At 43.3% G+C, this 22,247-nt stretch overlaps 1 protein-coding gene across 4 annotated transcripts in view; it reads right to left on the bottom strand.

Moving 5' to 3' along the window:
* NPL (N-acetylneuraminate pyruvate lyase) overlaps positions 1–15,024 on the bottom strand; it is a 41,982-nt gene extending 26,958 nt beyond the window's left edge. For 3 of the 4 annotated variants that reach the window (XM_007110961.4, XM_055084058.1, XM_028488412.2), the window contains exons 1-4: positions 14,950–15,024; positions 10,871–10,955; positions 1,282–1,355; positions 98–185 (exon numbers count right to left, since the gene is read on the bottom strand). In XM_007110961.4, the coding sequence (XP_007111023.1) occupies positions 98–185; positions 1,282–1,355; positions 10,871–10,938 (230 nt within the window). In that variant the 5' untranslated portion in view covers positions 10,939–10,955; positions 14,950–15,024. Of the gene's footprint in view, positions 1–97; positions 186–1,281; positions 1,356–10,870; positions 10,956–14,949 lie in introns of those variants that run through there. The other variant, XM_055084057.1, reaches the window with a different exon arrangement.
* Between the last annotated feature and the right edge of the window lie 7,223 nt (positions 15,025–22,247).

The following is a 22,247-nucleotide window of genomic DNA, read 5'->3' as shown; positions in this document are numbered from 1 at the left end:
TGTGGTCGGAGAGCAGGGAGTCTGTGTCATCTGAGGTATAGCTGTGGTCTACGCAGCTCTTGCAGATGCATGTGTTTATCTTGATGGAGCCACTCACTTGTTCCTCCCTTCTGTCACCCACTCCTCCGCGACCCGGCAGCGCTCTGAGATGCTCAGGGACAGGCCTTCTCCTGTCGTGCCATTCACTGTTCCAAACAGAGAGTCAGTCAGTGGGACCAACCGATACCTCCCGTTCTTCCAGCACCAACGCTGGCAGTGCAGGGGCAGAAATCCCTGCTCAGGAGGAAGGGACACGGAGAAACACCAGAGGACAGAACCTGGGTGGGTGGGGTGATGCCATGTTTCCATTTCCACCTCAGACTCAGTCTTTTTTCCGTCCTCACCTTGTCAAAAGGAGTGGGAAGGTTAAGTATGACTTGTAATTTACAAATCTCATTGTTTTCAGGGATAGAGAGTATTTTAAATGGAGACAGAGGTAACTGCCCATGTTTCAGGTAAATCTCCGAGCACGCCAGCCAGTTCTATATTTGGGCTTGAATGGCAGGAAAACCAATACCATTCAGTACTGGGATGTCAAGGTGGTCAGAGGTGGCAGTTACTTATGAAGACAGTGGTGTGTACTACAGATCTAAAACGACCTCTGTCTATAGACCTGGGTCCCTGGACTCTTTAAGCAATAGAAATTGATAAAAGGCCAGATGAGAATTCAGGCAAGACTTTACTGAGGCTCCTGCTGCAGCATGAGGGAGGGAGAACACGAAAGAGGTGTCCTTGCTCGCTCCCCAAGGCGGCGAGCTGGTTCCTTAAAAGGGGTAACAACAGGGGCGGGTCTGTGGGTTGGGCAGGAGGCGTAGCTTAGGTGGTCTACCCACCCCCTCGGTGCTGCACCTTAGAAGTGGCAGTTGGCTTGTGGCCTTTTTGAATCTTATTGTTCATAACTGCCCCCACTGCTCACGTGTGTGGTGATTTTTACTCCTTAATAGTTTCTCTGTAGTCTGTTGCTCTCAGAGACGTTTGTCCAGGTGTAAGCACTCCGGTAAAGGGTCCCAGGTCCCAGCCTATCTCAGGTACACTACCAAATTATATAATCTCTTGATCATCTTTTAGGTCTAAAACTGATGAGACTAAAAATCCACAAATTTTTCATGGCTTAGCCAGGCTCAACCATAACCTGTGACACAATAACACTGTCACCTCCTAGCTAGTAATCTGGTGACAGCTACTTTCTAAGGACTGAGCTAGAGATATGTAGAGATATGTATATCTCTAAAGATGACTTACCAAAGATATTCTTCACTCCCTGTTCTTCTACAAGATAATCCACATACCGACCAATGACTGAGAAGTTGATTTCTCTGAAAGACAGGAAGAAAAAAAATTAGACAAAAATGTGTATTTATTCTTTTCTATATTATTCAGTTCATCCCCACAATTATAAACTGCTCTCTCTTGTTAACAGTTATTCAAATCCACCTCAGCAGGCTGAAATTCTTAGCCTGCTCTGAATAACGCTTGGGTCTCTTTCTTCCCTTGAGTCTCGTCGTTTCTCTACTCAGCCATATGTGCCTCACTTACGTGAGAAAAGCACTATGAGTTATCTACAAAGGTTTTATGTTTAAACTTCATCACAAGTAATACTTAAAAAGTAGTTAATTATCTTTTGCCCTTTGGGGGCGGAGTGACGGTTGGGGGCATGGTTAGACGAGAACTTAACATTTTCCATGTGGCGAGAAGCAATCATTTCTTAGGCTTACAAAATAAGAAAATTAAAACTTAGTAATTTAAGAATTTTAGCACTTAATATTTGTCACAATAAATGACGGCTTAAAGCCATTTATATGTGTTAGTGTTAAACTGAAGAGGGATAATAGTTGAAAAGGAACTTTGTCATCACTGCCTTTCAAAGTGTTATCTGCGGAACAGCAGTATCAGCAACTGGGGGAATCTGTTGGAAATGAAGAGTCCCAGGCTGCGCACAGTTCTCCTGGTTAGAATCTGCACTGTAACAAGATATGCACGTGATCTGCATGCACTGTGCCGTTTGAAGAGTACTGACCTTGCAAAGATCTGATGCTTAAAATCATACTGAGTTTAAAAATCTAGAAACTGACTCACAGATCAGATAAAGTGACCTGTTCTCAATCAAAATACAGGTGGGGGGACTTCCCTGGTGGCGCTGTGGTTAAGAATCCACCTGCCAATGCAGGGGACACAGGTTCGATCCCTGGTCCAGTAAGATCCCACATGCTGCGAAGCCACTAAGTCCGTGTGCCACAACTACTGAGCCTGCGCTCTAGAGCCCGCGAGCCCCAACTACTGAAGCTCACGCACCTAGAGCCCGTGCTCCACAACAGGAGAAGCCACCGCAACGAGAAGCCCGCGCACCACAACTAAGAGCAGCCTCCGCTCGCTGCACCTAGAGAGAGCCTGCACGCAGCAACGAAGACTCAACGCAGCCAAAAATAAATAAATTTTTAAAAAAAATTATAAAAAAAATACAGGTGGGGAGGATGGAGGATGGAGAAGGAAAATACAAAGCAAAATGGTGGGGCAAGTGTGTGTTAAATGTTGCAGAATGCATGGTTGCCAAGAACACTCAGTACTAGTTGGCTAGTACTTTTGCATTTTAGTCAGCGGGACCAGAGAATCCTAATGTAATTTTAACCTTATTAACATTCTTTTCATCTTTACTTATTGTATTCCTTAAAAAACAAAATGGAACCAAAATATCTGATGCATATAGAAAACAAAGACATCAAAGTGTGTATGTCAAAGGGAATAGGAACAATGGAGATAAAAACAAAGAATGGATAGGCAACCACTGCCCACAACACTCAAAAGACAACTAGTCCAAGCTGCCACTTGGGAAAAGGTAGGTTTTAATGTAGTTAAAAGGCCTGCAAGGGGAGCAAACTCTCTCCATAATGGCTCATGCCTGAAATATAACATAACACTGCCCCTCCCTGTCCCACTTGCTCAAATGCCAAATCTTTGCTTATCAGTCTCACTGAGCAAGACTCCAAGATGGGGGAGTTTGCTGCCTAGACAATCCATCTCAGGACCCTCATTTAGGTCAGCTTGAGCCACTCAACTTCTTGAAATCTCTCTGCCTCAGATATTTCTGACCACTTGGAACCACACCTTTACACCACACTAGCCCCTTGCTGCTTCCATCAGCTCTTCCCCACTTGGGACAAGCCCTGAGATGCAGGAACAATTAGCTGGGGCTTTGTTTGTATGACACTGACTTTGGTTTTGACCAATGATGTCCATCTACTCATGCAAGTAACTTCCCAATCACAGATTGGAAACGAAATAAAGTCTCTGGGCAATAGCTTGTGTTGGAGTCACAGATTCAAACACAGTGGCTCCTGTACACTTTCACTGAAGTCTTGACACCTCCCCAGTCCCACCCTGGCCACATACTCACACACTGAGAGCAGGTCTGGCCTCTTCAGCAAGGAGGAGCCTGCAGAGCTCCAGATGATTGAGGCCTGGTAGGCACTGTACTCAACTTTGATGTGCTTTCTTTCGGTTTAATCTAATGTTTTCTTATTTGGAAAGGGAAGCTAGAGAGCTTGTTTCCATTTCCAGAAGTGCTTAAGGAAGAAATTTAGTCTTTTAGGGTGCATGTGTGTATCCCCAAAGTAGACTCTAAACTCAGCAAGGACCCCCACTACCCAGGGGCCCTCTATCGGCCAGTCCAGCACAAGTGCTCAGCACTGCAGCTGGCTTCAATTAAAGGCTCAACCATTATTGCTGTTAATATTCCTCAGTGACAAATTCCTCACACCCTCAGCAAAGTCCATATCTCTATTATCATGAACATCACTTTGTAAATTGTTTATGCCCACCCTCCAGTCTGGAGCAAGAACTTCCTGAAGGCAAGAAGTGTGCCTTATAATCGTCTCATCTGCACCTGGCACAGCACAGACACTCAACAAAGACTAGTGAAGGAGCCGTGATGCAGGAATTTACGATGATGATGAAACACCCATAATCTCTGCTTTAAAAGCAGATTATCTCCACACTTGCAGGATGTGTTTACATTTCACTACCATATTAACTGAGCAAAGAAAATAGCATATATATATAACTAAAATATTGAGAAAAATACGACAAAGGCTGTGATTGGTTAGAAAGTGTATAGAGGTTCAGCAGGGGACTGATAATTCCACTTAGGGAGGCTGGGAAGGAGACTTCAAGGACGAGGTGGATCTGGAATAAGTAGGGTGAAATCCTATGATCCTCTTTCCCTCTGACTGTATTGAGAGCTGCTATTTGTCTGGCCCTACTCTGGTGTCCTCCTTCTAGAGAGCTGGCCACACCCTCAGGCAGATCTAGGTCAGCATGTGACCCCTCCAGCTCCTTCTCCTTCCTCAGAGAACTCCACGCTATTTTATGGCATCAGTGTAGTAGTGCTTTTGTCTACACTCACCCCCTCTCCCTCACTCCTTTAGGCCTTGCTGGATGACAGCTACGATAATTCCACTCAGATTAGGGGTGCTAATGGGTGATACATCATCTATTCCTTCAAGAAAGCAGTTTGTTTTTTCTTAAAACATGTCCCTAGCCTATAGAAGTGACACTAATGGTGGAATTCTGGGGCAGTGGCAGAGCCCCCCACTATGTCCTTGGACTTACGGCCTTTTGGAACTACCAAATCTCCTTAGAGAGATCAGAGGTTGAAAAGGGTTGGCCCTTAAATGTGTTTTGTTTGACTTTCACAACGTTAACATTTCTTTTCAGGTTAAAAAAAAAAACACCTTTGTTTGAAAAGCCAGACAAAGGAAATGCAAATGAAAACCACAATGAAATATCGCCTCATACCTGTCAGAATGGCTATCATCAATAAGAACACAAATGTTGGCAAGGATGTGGAGAAAAAGGAACCCTTGTACACTGTTGGTGGGAATGTAAATTCGTGCATCCACTATGGAAAACAGTATGAGGTTTCTCAAAAAAACTAAAAATAGAACTACCATATGACCTAGCAATTCCACTCTTGGGTATATACCTGAAAAAGACAAAAACACTAATTTGAAAAGATGCATGCACCCCAATGTTCATAGCAGCATTATTTACAATTGCCAAGATACGGAAGCAACCTAAGCGTCCATTAACAGATGAATGGATAAAGAAGATGTGGTATATATACAATGGAATACCACTCAGCCATAAAAAAGAACGAAATGTTGCCATTTGCAGCAACACAGATGGACTTGGAGGATATTACGCTAAGTGAAATAAGTCAGGCAGAGAAAGACAAATACTGTATGAAGCACTTACATGTGGAATCTAAAAAATATAACAAACTAGTGAATACAACCAAAAAAAAGAATACTCGCAGATACAGAAAACAAACTAGTGGTTACTGGTTGGAAGAGGGAAGGGGAGAGGGGCAATTTAGGGTTAGGGGGTTAAGAGGTACAAACTATTAGGTATAAAATAAGCTATAAGGATACATTGTACAACAAGGGGAATATAGCCAATATTTATAATAACTATAAATGGAGTATAACCTTTAAAAACTGTGAATCACTATACTGTACACCTGTAACTTAGATAATAAAAAAATAGAAAACCCGGATGATCTAACAAGGCCAGGCCCACATTTCCATACAGCACCAGCTGGCTGGGAAGAGCAGTGGCTGTCTGCTTTGGAGGCACAGAAGCCCCCCAGGTCACCTCAGGGATTTCAGATACCTGCCTGACTGTAGGTGCGAGGTTTGCAGCCCTTGACAGAAGATGCTCAGGGCTCCAGTCACAAATGGGCCCAGGGAAATCACCCAGAGGTGTTACCATATTTGTCACAAAGGCACCCCAAACAGCAGGGCTAGGGTGGCAAGAGGATGATAATTCTCTCTGGGGACTTTGCTCCCTTCCCTATTTTCCCACCCTACGCTACCTCCCTAGGGTGCCTGGGTTTATGTTCATTATTGCAGGCACTGAACCAGTTATTGGGCAGTCACTACAGAGAGTGGAAAGAATGAGATTGGGTAATTATTCTCCCCACTGGCTGGTCATTTGGGGCTTGTTGCTCCTGGAAGGTGAGAGATGGCATAGGCCAGTTCACTTGGAAAGGCTCCACTGGCTTTCCACTGCCTCATCTCTTCCTTCGTGAGCGCTACAAACACCTCTTAGCACCTATGGGGAGAGTGGCCCAGAACCAAACTCCATGCTTGCTGTAGACATTCTCATACTTTTTGTTTTGTAAACGTGAACAGATTTTTAACGCTTTAGTTTTGTTTGTTTTTTTGTTGTTGTTCTTCTTCTTTGGCCATGCCGCATGGCATATGGGATCTTAGTTCCCCCACCAGGGATTGAACCTGCGCCCCCTGCACTGGAAGCGCAAAGTCTTAACTACGGGACCATCAGGGAAGTCTTAACTACGGGACTATCATACTTAACTCCAATGTAATGTCTTAATTTCAGTTCTCATGGGTTCAGATTCTTTGTCTTAGGACCACGATTTTTTTAAAATAAAAGTACTGAACTTTTTTCATATTACAGAAGCTATATATTTTAGAAAGTACACGCAATAAAAGAGAAAAAAACCACCACTCAGGATCTCCCTAGAGATTCTTACTCTCATTAGTTTGATATTTTTCTATTCACAAATACACAATTTAGTATTTTCTTAAATAAATGTAGTCATATTGTACATTGTACTGTAATATTTTTTTCACTTAGCATTCCAAATTGGATATTTTCCCACATTCTCAGATATTGTTACTATACTGGCTGCACAGCATTTCATTGTATGGAAGAACATAATTTAGCTAAGCCTCTATTCTTGGACATTTAGTTTACTTCTAAACTACGTAAGGGGGGGAACGTTTATCAAATGATTTTTGCCACAAATTGAGGCCAGAGTAGGTGAATTGTGAAACTGCATGTAGATTATATCTCTTCTCTTAGCGTATAAGGATAACAGAACTTTTCTGAAGCAGCTTTTCAGAGAAAAATCCCTACTGCTGTACATTTCTTCTCCTGGTGCATCACACATGGTGAAAGACTTTCACTTTGAGAACATGAATCAACAGGACAGGTTCTTTTCATAACTGGCATGAGCTGGCATGCATATCAGAAAATCTGACATTCTGTCTCTTTGCCCATTACATGTATACTTCAGCATTCAAAATCAGATGGAAGTTATGTGCCCTTTTTGGCAAAATAACTACTTGGTTACTTCAAAATTCCTTTGGCAGAGAAGCATGCAGGGACAATTACTACCCCACCTTGCCGGAGGTAGAAAACATCTTGTCCTGGAAATCTGGGTCATTTAGTCTCCCAGAACAGTTACAAAGACAATAATCTATAGAACTCCAAATCCAGCAGGCCAGGCCCTTTCTGACTGGTTGGGTAACAGGTTTGTTGTTACTAGAGGGTGTTGTTAAGATTCCCATGGTGAAGTCAAGGGCATTTGAGGGAGAAAACACAACTTTTTTCTAGACATTTTGGCCAATCTGAAATGGACTTTCTGTTCTAACGACTGTGAATGTACCCAAAGAAAAGTGATTTCTTGAAACAACTAAGGAAAGCAAAAGTCTTTCACAGTAGTGTAGAAAAAGATGTGAGCTGGGATGGGTTGAGATAGACCTTCCTTTCCAGCTATGTGTTAATCTTTAGGATCTTGGTTTCATCAACGGCAAAAATAGAGATAACAGCTCTCTCACTGAGTTGCTGTCAAGATTTAAGTGGAATATGTCCATTAAAATGCCCAGCATGAAGACTGACACATAGTCTTTAGCCAATCAGTATTAGCTTCTTTTCCTCATGAAATAACAAAATTATTCACTCATGAAATAACCAAATTTACCACACACTGTGCTAGATGCTGAAGATACAAAGATAAATAAGATATGTGCTCAGTCCCCGTGTATGGTCTGGTACCCAACAAATATCTGCATAAGGTTAAGCAGCTCATAGCCTGTTGGGAGAGACAGGCATGTAACAAACAGTTATTGTAACAACTATCATAAATAATTGTGATGTAATGTGAAAAGGTAGGCACAGGATACTATGGGACCACAGAGGAAGGACTCTATAATGCTTTCTATGGAAAATGGGGAAGAATCACCAGTGGATGGTTTTGATGGATGAATAGATGTATCCAATTGGAGCAGAGAATGGAGAGGGTGATGGTAGAAAAAGGCAGAGGAAACAATGTGTAAAGGCACAGAGGGAAGAAAGGGGATGAGGTGTTTGGGGAAATAGAAACATAGCAGGAAAGGTAGACTGTAAAGGACTTCCTATGTCAGCCCAGGCTCCTGGGCTTTAACCTTCAGACCAGTTCATCCCAGACTTTTATGTGCTAAAGAATCATCCAGGGACACCGTTAAAATGCAGGCTCTGGTTCAGTGGTATGTAGCAGTGCCTGAGTTTCTGCATTTCTAGCAAGTTCCTATGTGATGCTGGAGCTAATGGTCTATGGTCTGTACGAGTAGCAAGGCTTAGACAAAAGGGAATTCAGATTCTTAAAGAGTAAGTCTAACAAATGATTAGATTTATTTATGAGGACTGGACTACAGTGCGGAGGACAGATTGGAGTTGCAGGTACTCAGGCATTCTTACTTAATGGAGATCACCACAATATCCCTAATAATATTTAACATCAGAGGACTTCAGACTCTTAGCATTTGAATGGGCCTTAGAGATAATGTGGTTGAACTCTGTCTCTTCATAAAATATGAGAGAAATTTACAAGGTGACAAGAGCTCCCCAGGGTCAGACAGCTAGTGGTATCAAAGCTGGGGGTCAAGAACCCAGATACTCTAACTAAAATCTATTTAACCATGTTTTTGCTGACAACTTCCCCACTCTAGGACATCAACTTATATTCAGAGTTGAATCATTAGAATTATGAAGAAAAAATGTTCAGCCATTCTGAATTACGGAGGCCATGGTTTACTCTAAGAGCCAGGTTAGGAAAACTCCTATGATGGCTGGTCACCAGGCAGAATTTCCAGGTGTTAGATTCCATGTGGCTCTTCTTTCTGTCCTGTCTCTTAGAAACATGTCAGAAATGCAGATTCCCTTGTGGGCAAGTGGGTTAATGGCCACCTGCTATTGGTGGGTGCGCCAAACCTGTTTCATACCTACAGGAATGTTTGGATGGAGCAGAAAGATGGAGAGAAAAGGGAACTAACAAAACTTACATGTCTACTATGTGCCATGTACTGACACACATTTTGATTTAATTTAAATTCTTACAAGGACCTTATTTAAAAAAATGCATTTTTATTTTTATTTCACACCTTAGGAAAGTGAGGGTCCTAGAAGAGAAAAGAATTCATGAAAAAAGAGGAAATTGTGTAATGGAGGCAACAGGGCCAGAGGTATTTGGGAAACAGAGAAGTATCCGGAAAAGCAGAGTCATTTTAGTTATATCTAATAGGCGTGGGTCCTGGTGTCCCAGGAAAATGGCAGGATAGAGAAAGCACAGCGACACTCCGCAGGTCCCAGATGAACAAACAAGACTTAGAAGAAGCCACTTCTAGGCTAAGAGGGGTCTGATTAAAACGGTTAAAGTAGCATCAACCAGATGTAGTGTTTTGAGCTTGCAAACAGGATCTTACTCCATAACAGGAAGTAAATCCTGTCTGTTCATACAATCACATGCCTTTTGCTTTATCTGCGCAACAAGTGGCTGACACATTGAGGAGGAGCTGACTTTAGTCTTTCTTAGCGCTTGTGGAAATGGAGAAGCAACAGAAAAAAAAATTGCTATTAACCATTGAATAATTTACATGCCATCTCAGCAAGAATTTTATTTAGACCGAGTAAAGATGTGGTTTTTCAAGACTCTTAGAAGCCAGAAGTCTTGAACTCCAATGATCTCAGGGAAAACTGTGATATGGTCAACTTTGAATGAGAATGGTAAAAGTCATAAGAAATTTCATCTACTTTAAAGGGGTAGGGTTAAGGTTTACAAAATTCAGTAACAGAAGACCAAAAATGTAAAAGCCTTACTTAAAGATACCTTAAATACCTCATCTTCCGTTTACTTCTTATGCCACAATAGCAATTCAAACTTATTGACCTCAGGACATACTGACCCCGTGCTAAACACCATTATGTGGATTATCCCATTTTAATACTCACAACTCCATGATGTAGGTATGACTACATTTAAGTTTTATAGAGGAAGAAAGGAGAAGCTTAAAGAAGCCAGAATTCTGACTGTTTTGGCAAACTGACTCCTCTAACAGGTTAAAATACTTAGATCCAGATGGTGGATGAATCCCCAACTTATTAATGGCAATGTCCGGCGGGGAGTTATATATTGCTCATGGACGCCCGGGGCACAGGACCCCTAACTGCTAGTACCAGCAAAGGGACTGCCATAATATTCACTGGAAAATGCTTGCTTGGGTAACAATTTCTCAGCAATCATCTGTTGTTACCTCCCTCTTGCAAGCTCCCCAACATTTAACCAATGTTGAAATGTGACTGTAAGACATGCCTAAGGGGGCCGTCTGGCAGCTACCTTCCCCACTTCTCCTCACGGTAGGACATTTTCATCACGTCCATGGACAGTCTAGAGACAGGATCTAGAGGCCAGAACTTGAGATCAAATCCTGCTAAAATGAGATTCTCCTCACCCAACTCCACTGGCCTTATTTGGGAAGGCCAGGGCTCTGCTGAAATGCAAGGAGAATTTGCTTTGTGGGGCTACAGACACTGGAAGTCAACCTGCCATATCTTACCTCGTCTCCTTCTGCACTGTGATATAGAGACCTCTTCTCTGACTTGGGGTCAGAGACAGTGCAGGGGCAGAAGCTGCAGAGTCTAATCGACCGCTGCTATAGAGACCTTCTGACCGTTGGGGTGGAGGGAGATCCCTTTAGTCCCAAACCATAGTTACCCATGCTCAGTCATTGGCGTGATGGTCGCAGCAACAAGACCTTGAAGTTTCTTCTTCGGGGAGGCCATTGAGCTGCTGAAAAAGTCTGGAAAACATACAGTGTAATTCCTCTCCTTCTTCTAGGAATGTTAATTAACGATAAAACTCCGGGGCAAAGTCTGTTCCCACAAAGTTTAGAACTGTGAAAAACGCTTACAAGTATACAAACACACAGAGCAAATGAGAAGAATGTAAAATGTGACAGCTTCATTTTATAGAGGAGGAAACTATATTTTAAAGACAGGAGATTTGGAGACAAGAAGAGAGCAATGTTCTGGGAAAATACCATTGGAAAGGCCTCCTGTTTTATCTATATGGATGACTGAGGCAATCTGAAACCTCAGAGAGCAGGGGTGAATAACAGCAGAAGAAAGAATATGAACCTAACTCAGCGAGGTCGAATATATAAAAAATTACTTATTGCTCAAGTTGAAATATGGTCAGGAGAAAAGAGACAGTCTTATCTCTTTCTATATCTTCATACTGTTAAGCAAGAATCTCCCCTAAAATCAGTACTTAAGTCTTAAGGCTTCAGTGTGATCTACAAGACTATCTTCAGATTTACCTAACTACCCTTTCATATGCTGGTTTTGACCAGTTTTTCCCTATTTTCCTAGCTCTAGTAAATCGCATCACAAACATTTATTCACCTCTCCCCGACTAGACCAAGCTCCCCCAGGACAGGAAACAGATTTCATTTGCCTTTGCTTTCTCTGCACTGAGTGCTTTGCTGGACATCTCGTGTTCAATTAAAAAGTGATGAATATATGGGTGATTGAATGAGGTGTTCAGATTGTAGCTCGATGATGACTTCCACAGACGGGGAGATCGCTGCTGAGACAGTGAACCTGGAAACACTCATTTGAGGCAAAAGCATCCCTCACCACCTGGCAGAGAGTGTACCTGTCCACAACCAGCGTAAAAAAAGCCAAGAAGTTGCCCGAAACAGGCCATGAGAGGCGACAGAGCATCCTGGTTAATAGCCTGCATTCCATAGGTAGACTGCCTGGTTCAACCCACAGCTCTTCCACTTAACTAGTTAGAGAAGCATTGTTATTTTTTGAGCTGTAGGACATGAAAATTCGAAGCCACAAATGCAAAGTCTAACAATTGAGGAAGAATATAAAATATAATCAGACAGTATTTGGTGACAATTGTACAAAAGATGTTTGGCTTAGAGAAAATACAAGAGAGGGTATATTATAGTTCTGAGGTCACTGGCACATTTAAAAACACAAATGCCCACTAGCAACTTATATCTTACCCACATAATGTAATAATTATGAACTATCTCATTTTGTTTGTTCTTTATAACTGTTAATCTCATCTCCCCAAATAGGAGTATAAACTTCCAGAGTACAGAGATCATTCCTTCTACTTTTTCTGTATCTCCCAAGAGTCCTGGCTCAGGTGAGCCCTTGAAGCTAGAAACAGGGCAGAACAAGGACAAAAACATGTAAGGGTACAGTGTGGCAAAACTTATTGCTTTTGTGAAAGGCCAACGATGATACCTCCCCTTATAAACAGATACATCCCTGGTGAGGCTTGCTCCTGAAATTAAGCCCAAATCAAGTAGCTTTGCTCTGTACTGAAGGGCAACAAAGGGGAATCTTATCAGATATATAGGATACTAGGGTTTCTCTGACTCTTCCTAGTTTGAAGATGAGACTAACTCCTGTTGGAAGTTTTGGAAGAGAAATGTAATCACCTGGCCCATGGGGAAAATGCAAGGCCAATAACACAGGCCCAGTCTACCCCAGAGGAAGGTCTGAGCATCAAATGAGGTTGATGTGCCCTCTGCACATCTTCACTTGGCCTTTCTGCATGCATCTCAACTCGAGAGCCCAAAGCGAACCTGCCGCCTGGTCTTCTAAACAATTTCTTCCTTTGCTCCTTATGGTAGAGGGGTTAGAGCACCAGCTCTGGAGTCAGACTTCCTGGCCCTGTATCCTGGCTCCATCACTTACCAGCTGGGTGACTTTGGGACTGTTATTTAACCTCTCTGTGCTTCAGTTTCCCCTTCTGTAAATGGGGATAACAAGCATCATATTTCACAGGGCTGCTGAGAGAATTAAATTACTTAATTCTTGCAGAGTGATGAACAGCAGTGCCAGGCACATAGTGAGTACAGGTTCAGTCCCCTCCATGAAGTCTTGTCTGCTGACCATAGGACATTAGCAAGTAGCACTCCTTTATCAGCACACTCTTTCCTGTCATCTCAGCTCCACTGGTACCCCCCTCCCCAACCCTGGCTACTCTTTTCTATTCAGAGACTAAGTCATTTCAGTTCCAACTGTTATCTTCTTTCCCTGCAATCCTGCTCTCCCACCTTACTGCCCCTCTCCTAACTTACCCTTTGTTACCTCTTATCTAGACCAATGGGCCCAACTCCATGTCCAAGGGGCCCGTAGGGACTCAAGAAGGTTCAAGTGATAAGAGTCCAGAGAGCTAGGTTCCACATTAAAAGTCTCCTAAATTGAAAAGTACTAGGCTGTACATCCTAGATTTCCATATTCTTGTGCTTTTGGCTGCATTTATTTCATATTTAGAGCAGTTACAAGGATATTCTTAGGATGGTCAAAAGCTTGGACTGGCAGATAGATAGACAGATATAGATATCCATATATCTCAAATTAAGTGCACTTAAATACAGTTTGATTGGTTAAAGATATGGGGCCTGGGAATCACTGTCCTAATTCCAACTCTCTTCTTCAAAATAGTCAGGCTGCCAGAGTAACCTCCCAGTAGCTCAGACATTTCTGATCTTGCTTTTGCCCTGCTGGAAAAAGGCCAATTAACTTCTTCCTGGCTTCCACAGAACAAATACCAAATTCCATGGTCTGCGTCTCCGTACAGATGTCTTCACACCTGAAGTGCACTAGCCCAGTTGGTCCCCACTGCTACCTACCTTGTGCTGGCTTGTCCAGCTCTCCCACCCGGAATGGCAACATCTCCCACTTCAGCTCCTTCGGTATAACCAACTTTCAGAACTCACTTTAAAAACTAGAGAACATTCTCTGATGCCCTAAATGAAAATAACTTCTTACTCTTCAGAATTCCCTCAAACATTTGCTTTTCATTAAAAACTTTACATCAGAGATAGTAGCAAGGTAGTTTTGGCTCGTCTGGCGTGTAAGCCATCAGGGGGCAAGAACAGCTTCAAAAATCTGTCTTTGCACAGAGCAATACACTAAGTAAACGAGCAAAGACTGCTGGCTTTGTAAACTGTGAAACTGCTACAGGAAGAGATGGGTTAAAAAATCACAACAGCCGTAACTGAGAATGATCCAGATTCTGTAAATTCGAGTTTTAAATAAAAACTGGGTAACGTTATGCTTTCAAATTCTTCATAGCTTGTACCAAAAACAAATAGAATGTTCTCCAGCCTAAGGCTTAATGTGAATTTAGTATGTTACTACTGAAACACTTGGGCAGGGCCTATTACTCTCGAAATCTTACACCTTTATCCACAGACAATAACCCTTAGTGCAAAGAATTCAGGTTGCCTGAGTCAAATTCTCTTAAAAGGGAAAAGTTTAAAAAAAAATCTCTGGGGAAGGCGGAGGAGGAGGATGCAGCTCTGGGTGAGGAATCACTCGAGAGAGGAATATTAATACTTGGAAAGGAAGAAACAAATAGAGAACCTAAACAAACAAACAAAAATGCAGAAATACAATTTCCCATCAAATGAAGGGACTGTATCACACTTAATCACTAAACTCTCTTCCCCCCAGTGGCTGCCTCTGACCATTTTGAAAAAAGGGTCCTTAGGGCCCGGCTCTGTGGTCTGGACAGAATCCAGGGGAGTGGGTCCCTCCGCCCCGTCCGTACAGACACTCGCCCGGGCCGGGAAGGTGTCGCGTTCACACTTCCTCAGGCTCCATTTCCCAGCTCCCCTGCCTTGCCCTTTGCGTCCGGCCGTCAGCGCCTCGCCCACCGCCGAGCCCACTGCCCTGGCCCTCTACCCCCGTTCCCTAACTGTCGGTCAGTCTCCATCCGTCCTTCCGTCCGTCAGTCCACGCCTGCGCGGCCGCGCTCACCCAAACGCCGCGGGTCCACCTCTGCCACTCCGCGCCGCGCTCCCAAGCGCGCTCTTTAAGGCCGGGGCCGCGCACCACGTGCCCGCCCCGCCCCCGGGCCCCCCGCACCGCCCCCGCACCGCCCCCGCACCGCCCCCGCACCGCCCCCGCACCGCCCCCGCACCGCCCCCGCGCCCCAAAGCTTTAGACAAAAGTGGAGTTCCCTTTTTCTGCGGAATGCCCGGAACGCCGGGGCCTGAATGAACGAGGGCGCGCAGTCCCAGCTTCCTGACAGTTGCGAGCATCCGAACTTGCACTTGGGTGCCCGCAGCGCGTGCTCACCCGCGGCTCGGCTCTGTTGCAGCCCCGCTTCTGCTGCTAGGCCTTTCCTAGCACTTCCGCGTCCCGGGCTCCTTTCCGTCTTAACTTTTCTTCTGACCGGGGCCCTGCAACAACAGGTATTTTGTGGTCCACTTGCAAGAACGTCAAGAGTTTTTCTAATATCAGGTGCTGCGTTAATCAGAAACACAGCCATAAACAAGTCCTCAGCTTTCTCTTGCTGATGTGAATTAACCTCAATTTTCCATAAAAGGCAATGGCTTTTGCTTGTTTCATTTAGAAAAAAATGAATTTCTCAAAGTGCTTTCTGGTTTGCAAAGTGCTTTTATATCCATTAGGATAATTCTTTCATTGCACGCAGCGCCAGAAATTAATTCATTAATAAAACAGTTCTGTGTGGTGGATACTATTTTCTTAATTCATATTTTACAGATGAAGAAGCATTCTCCCGTTTTATAGATCAGAAACGGATGTTTAGAGAGTTAAGTGATTTGCCAGAGGCCATAGAGCCAGTGATTGGTTGAGCCGTAGTTTGATTTCAGGTAGTCTGGGAGCTGTAATTATTATTATTATTATTATTTTGTTTTTGTGGTATGCAGGCTTCCCTCTGTTGTGGCCTCTCCCGTTGCGGAGCACAGGCTCCAGAAGGGAGCTGTAATTATTAACTGCTATTCTGTTATCCTGCAAAAAAGGAAGGAAGGAAGAGTCCTAGTTACGTCTGTTTGTTTTGTAGTGTTAAAGAGAATATTATATTCCAATGGGACAATGTTAGTATTTTTTTTCAGTCACACTTTAATATTTGCAAAATTAAGTATTTCAACACCCAAAAGACATAAGCCATTAGGGTTAATATTGTCAGCCAATAAGCCAGTATTCTGAATATATTTTATGTAATATTTTATAAATAAATACATGTTTATATAAATATATAAATGTTTATATAAATTTGGTAGTACACAGCAGTTCCTTATTATAATGTGTTAGGATTTGCTAAGAAGCAGATGCTGAAATGGGAGTTGATGTGCAGGAGATTTTGGGGGAGAGGGAGCAGGAAAAGGCAGGGAGAGCCTTTAGGTTGTCATAGAGGGCTGACACCTGTGGAAGGAGAGCTGGAAAGAAAGAGGGGAGGTAGAAAGAGTCTCCTTAGAATGGGGGGCGGCGCACATCCCAGTATCCACTATCTGCCCTGAAGAAACTCACAGCCTCTACCGTGAATTGTGGGAAAGGCATTTATTTAAAAAAATATAGAGAGACCTGTGCAAAGAAGAATCCCTGAGGGCAGACTCTCAGTGGGCTAGTTGAGTGGGTGTGTGTTTATGTGTAAGTGTGTGCATGATGAGGCAGGAGAGTGTTTCAGGAAGGTCTTCCTGGGGGCGGGGGGAGAGGGGGTGACACCTGAGTTAAGTCTTAGACAATTGAGTAGGCCTTAGAAGAAGGGAGAGACGACAAAAGGCTCACTGCTGGCCTAAAGTCCTCTGACACTTTTCTGATGAGTGGCAAGGGCTCTGTGACAGTTTATCTCTTGTTATCCAGTATTATTTAATCACCTTTATTAACTTTTCATGCTTTTGTTTCCTGCCCCCTAACACCACTGTGAGGTGCTCCAAGCAGGCACCGGGTCCTATTTCTTTGTTTTTCCCACAGTGCAGAGAGCAGTGTCTGTCCACCTGCAGGCCAGGAGTGTGGGGTTTGGAGGCATTGACTCCCTTCAACTCTCCTTTGTTTTTTTAAAAATATTGGGGTTCCACATCATATTTTGTTCACTATAACTCAGGTTTGAAACTCGGTGATGTAGAGGAAAGAGCTTGGGGGATACAGAGCACTGTAATTGATCAGATTGGCCACATGTTCCATCCTTGGAGCAGGATGTGGAGCCCCATCACAAGGCTCCTGAACTGAGGTAAAGGGTGATGTCCCAGAAAGGTTACCCTCACCTTCTTGTGAGGTTGCTGAAAGGTTCTAGAACCAATTTGAGTGTATATGTGTCAGGGAGGGGGTTTCCCACAGTAACAAGGAGCAGTTCCCTTACACCAGCTGGGTACCCTGTAATTTAACTCAATTCTTAACACTGTTTACCCAGAGCATCAGATTCCACAAGGGTTCAGTCCTCCCCTCCACTTCAGCTGCCACTTTAGACCTGGGCTGTTACCTGTGCTTCTCACCAACTGGCTGTAAATCAGAGGTTCCCATGACCCCCTCCTTGGGTTGGATTAATTTGCTAGAGGGGCTTATAGAACTCAGAGAAACATTTTCCTTACTAAATCACCGCTTTATTATAAAAGCATACAACTCAGGCACAGCCAGATGGAAGAGATGCATAGGGCAAGGCATGGGGAAAGGTTGAGGAGCTTCCATGCCTCCCCAGCTGACCGCTCTCTGAGTGAAACGGAGCAGGGCCCTGTGGGCCTCCAGGGCACGGAGGCCTCATTTTGTCCCCCATTTCTTATAGACCAGCCTCCAGCCTCCATGACCTTCCTGAGTTCCAAAGGGCAGATTAGAACAGTTGCTAATCAAGGGAGAAGCAGCCAAGAAACCACCTGAGGCAAGATTAAAGGGACCAGAGAAGCTCAGCAAAGGAGATTTTGGGGGAGAGGGAGCAGGAAAAGGCAGGGAGAGCCTTTAGGTTGTCATAGAGGGCTGACACCTGTGGAAGGAGAGCTGGAAAGAAAGAGGGGAGGTAGAAAGAGTCTCCTTAGAATGGGGGGCGGCGCACATCCCAGTATCCACTATCTGCCCTGAAGAAACTCACAGCCTCTACCGTGAATTGTGGGAAAGGCATTTATTTAAAAAAATATAGAGAGACCTGTGCAAAGAAGAAACCCTGAGGGCAGACTCTCAGTGGGCTAGTTGAGTGGGTGTGTGTTTATGTGTAAGTGTGTGCATGATGAGGCAGGAGAGTGTTTCAGGAAGGTCTTCCTGGGGGCGGGGGGAGAGGGGGTGACACCTGAGTTAAGTCTTAGACAATTGAGTAGGCCTTAGAAGAAGGGAGAGACGACAAAAGGCTCACTGCTGGCCTAAAGTCCTCTGACACTTTTCTGATGAGTGGCAAGGGCTCTGTGACAGTTTATCTCTTGTTATCCAGTATTATTTAATCACCTTTATTAACTTTTCATGCTTTTGTTTCCTGCCCCCTAACGCCACTGTGAGGTGCTCCAAGCAGGCACCGGGTCCTATTTCTTTGTTTTTCCCACAGTGCAGAGAGCAGTGTCTGTCCACCTGCAGGCCAGGAGTGTGGGGTTTGGAGGCATTGACTCCCTTCAACTCTCCTTTGTTTTTTTAAAAATATTGGGGTTCCACATCATATTTTGTTCACTATAACTCAGGTTTGAAACTCGGTGATGTAGAGGAAAGAGCTTGGGGGATACAGAGCACTGTAATTGATCAGATTGGCCACATGTTCCATCCTTGGAGCAGGATGTGGAGCCCCATCACAAGGCTCCTGAACTGAGGTAAAGGGTGATGTCCCAGAAAGGTTACCCTCACCTTCTTGTGAGGTTGCTGAAAGGTTCTAGAACCAATTTGAGTGTATATGTGTCAGGGAGGGGGTTTCCCACAGTAACAAGGAGCAGTTCCCTTACACCAGCTGGGTACCCTGTAATTTAACTCAATTCTTAACACTGTTTACCCAGAGCATCAGATTCCACAAGGGTTCAGTCCTCCCCTCCACTTCAGCTGCCACTTTAGACCTGGGCTGTTACCTGTGCTTCTCACCAACTGGCTGTAAATCAGAGGTTCCCATGACCCCCTCCTTGGGTTGGATTAATTTGCTAGAGGGGCTTATAGAACTCAGAGAAACATTTTCCTTACTAAATCACCGCTTTATTATAAAAGCATACAACTCAGGCACAGCCAGATGGAAGAGATGCATAGGGCAAGGCATGGGGAAAGGTTGAGGAGCTTCCATGCCTCCCCAGCTGACCGCTCTCTGAGTGAAACGGAGCAGGGCCCTGTGGGCCTCCAGGGCACGGAGGCCTCATTTTGTCCCCCATTTCTTATAGACCAGCCTCCAGCCTCCATGACCTTCCTGAGTTCCAAAGGGCAGATTAGAACAGTTGCTAATCGAGGGAGAAGCAGCCAAGAAACCACCTGAGGCAAGATTAAAGGGACCAGAGAAGCTCAGCAAGATTAGGAGACCACCTGAGGCCCTGCACACACCCTAATCTTGTCAGCAACCCCACCCGTGGGAAGTATTGTTGCAAAACTCCTCATCAAATCCTCCTGGGTCGGGACACACAGTTTTTCGAGGCAGGAGTCCCCTGTGTCCCCCTTTGCCTGGCAAAGTAATAAAGCTGTTCTTTTTTACTCCTCCAAAGCTCTGTCTCCGCATTTCTATTTGGCACTGGTAAACAGAGGCCAGGTTTTCAGCAACACCAGCACCTCCGTGTGTTCACCAACACAGAAGGTTTCCAAACCCTGTCATTTGGGGTTTTTATGGAAGCTTCATTACACTGGCAACAATGATTAAATCATGGCTATTGGTGACTGAGTCAACCTCCAGCCCCTCTCCTCTCCCTGAAGATCAGGGGGTTGAGACTGAAAGATCCAACCCTGGAATCACAGGTTGGGTCTCCTGATAAGAAGCCCCCATCCTTAGGTGCTTTTCAAAAGCCACCTCAGTAACATAACAAAAGACACATTGATTGCTGTCATCACTTAGGAAATTACAAGGTTTTAGTCGCTCCATGCCGGGAACTGGATGAAGACCAAATATATATTTCTTATTATAAATCACAATATCACAGTTGCCCTTATCAGAAAAGAAGAAATGGATTTCAGGCAGCTAAAATACTGCTACATTAGGGCACATTCATGAAGGAAGGAGAGCGTAAGTTGGATCTTGAAGTGTTGCTATCCATTGTGGACCAGAACAGGTCTGTCCTTAGGTGAGCCAGAGTTGTTTCCATTCAGTGTAAAGAACGTATAACCAGGTTATAGTTATGAGAATTTCTCTTGGAAATTCTGGCCATGCAGGTATGTCAGAGGGGCTGGTAGAAAAACTGGAGTTCATTGTGCATCTTGTCAAATGCTTGTTCTGCATCTATTAGATGATCATATGGTTTTTAGCCTTCATTTTATTAATGTAGTATATCACATTGATTTGTGGATGTTGAACCATCCTTGTGTCCTTAGAATGAATCCCACTTGATCATGGTGTATGATTCTTTTGATATTTTGTTGAATTTGGTTTGCTAATATTTTGAGGATTTTTGCATCCATGTTCATCAGAGACACTGGCCTGTAATCTTCTTTTCTTGTGTTGTCTTTGTCTGGTTTTGATATCATGGTGATGTTGGCCTCGAAAAATGAGTTAGGAAGTGTTCCCTTCTCTTCATATTTTTGGAATAGTTTGAGAAGGATAGATATTAAATCTTTGAATATTTGGTAGAATTTACTTGTGAAGCTGTTTGGTCCTGGACTTTTGTTTTCTTGGGAGCTTTTTGATTACTGTTTCAATCTCTGAACTAGTGATCAGTCTGTTCAGATTTTCTATTTCTGATTCATTCTTGGAAAGTTGTATGATTCTAAGAATTTGACCATTTCTTCTAAGTTGTCCAATTTTTTGGTGTATGGCTGTTCATAATATTCTCTTATAATCCTTTGCATTTCTATAGTATCTGTTACTTCTCTTTCATTTCTGATTTTATTTATCAAGGTCTTCTCTTTTTTTCTTAGTGAGTCTGGCTAATAGTTTGTCAGTTTTGTTTATTTTTATGAAGAACCAGCTGTTAGTTTCATTGATCTTTTCGGATGTCTTTTTATCTCTATATCATTTATTTCTGCTCTGATATTTATTATTTTCTTCCTTCTACTAATTTTGGGCTTTGTTCTTCTAGTTCCTTTAGGTGTAAAGTTAGATTGTTTGAGATTTTTCTTGTTTCTTGAGATAGGACAGTATTACTATAAAATTCCCTCATAGTACTACTTTTGCTGCATCCCATAGATTTTGGAATGTTGTATTTTCATTTGTCTTCAGGTATTTTTTGATTTCTCCTTTGATTTCTTCATTGACCCAATGGTTGTTTTGTAAGCATGTTGTCCAGTCTCCACATTTTTGTGACTTTTCCAGCTTTCTTCTTGTAGTTGATTTCTAGTTTTATACCTTTGTGATTGGAAAAGATGCTTGATGTGATTTCAAACATCTTAAATTTGAGACTTTTTTGTGTCTCAACTTATGGTCTATCATTGAGAAAGTTCCATGTGCACTTGAAAAGAACGTGTATTCTGCTGCATTGAGATGGGATCTTCTGTAGAAATCTATCAAATTCACCTGGTTGAATGTTTCAGTTAAGGCCAGAATTTCCATGTGGACTTTCTGTCTGGATGATCTATTCATTGATATAAGTGAGGTGTTAAAATCCCCTACTATTATTGTGTTGCTGTCAGTTTCTTCCTTTAGGTCTGTTGATAATTGTTTTATGTATTTTGGTGCTCCTTTGTTAGGTGCATATATAATCACTGTTACATCTTCTTGATGAATTGTCCTCTTTATTATCATATACTGTCCATTTTTGTCTCTTGTTACTTTTTTTGGCTTGAGGTCTATTTTGTCTGATATAAGTATGGCTACACCTGCTTTCTTTTGGTTGCTATTTGCTTGGCATATCTTCCATCCCTTAACTTTTAGCCTGTGTTTATCTTTAGGACTGAGGTGAGCCTCCTGGAGGTAGCATATAGTTGAGTCTTGTTTTTTATTCCATTCAGCCACTCTGTGTTTTTTGATTGGTGAATTCAAAACATTTACATTTAGGGTGTTTTGGGGTTTTTTTTAACATCATTTGGAAGCTTTTTTCCCTTAATAAATTTATTTATTTATTTATTTATGGCTGTGTTGGGTCTTTGTTGCTGCGCACGGGCTTAGTTGCTCCTCGGCATGTGGGATCTTCCGAGACCAGGGCTCGAACCCGTGTCCTCTGCATTGGCAGGTGGATTCTTAACCGCTGTACCACCAGGGAAGCCCTAGGGTGATTATTGATAGATGA

Source organism: Physeter macrocephalus, chromosome 4 (assembly GCF_002837175.3).
Source record: "Physeter macrocephalus isolate SW-GA chromosome 4, ASM283717v5, whole genome shotgun sequence".
NCBI classification, from domain to species: domain Eukaryota; kingdom Metazoa; phylum Chordata; class Mammalia; order Artiodactyla; family Physeteridae; genus Physeter; species Physeter macrocephalus.
The sequence above is the reverse complement of the archived record's forward strand: the minus strand, read 5'-3'. Positions and strand labels throughout refer to the sequence as shown.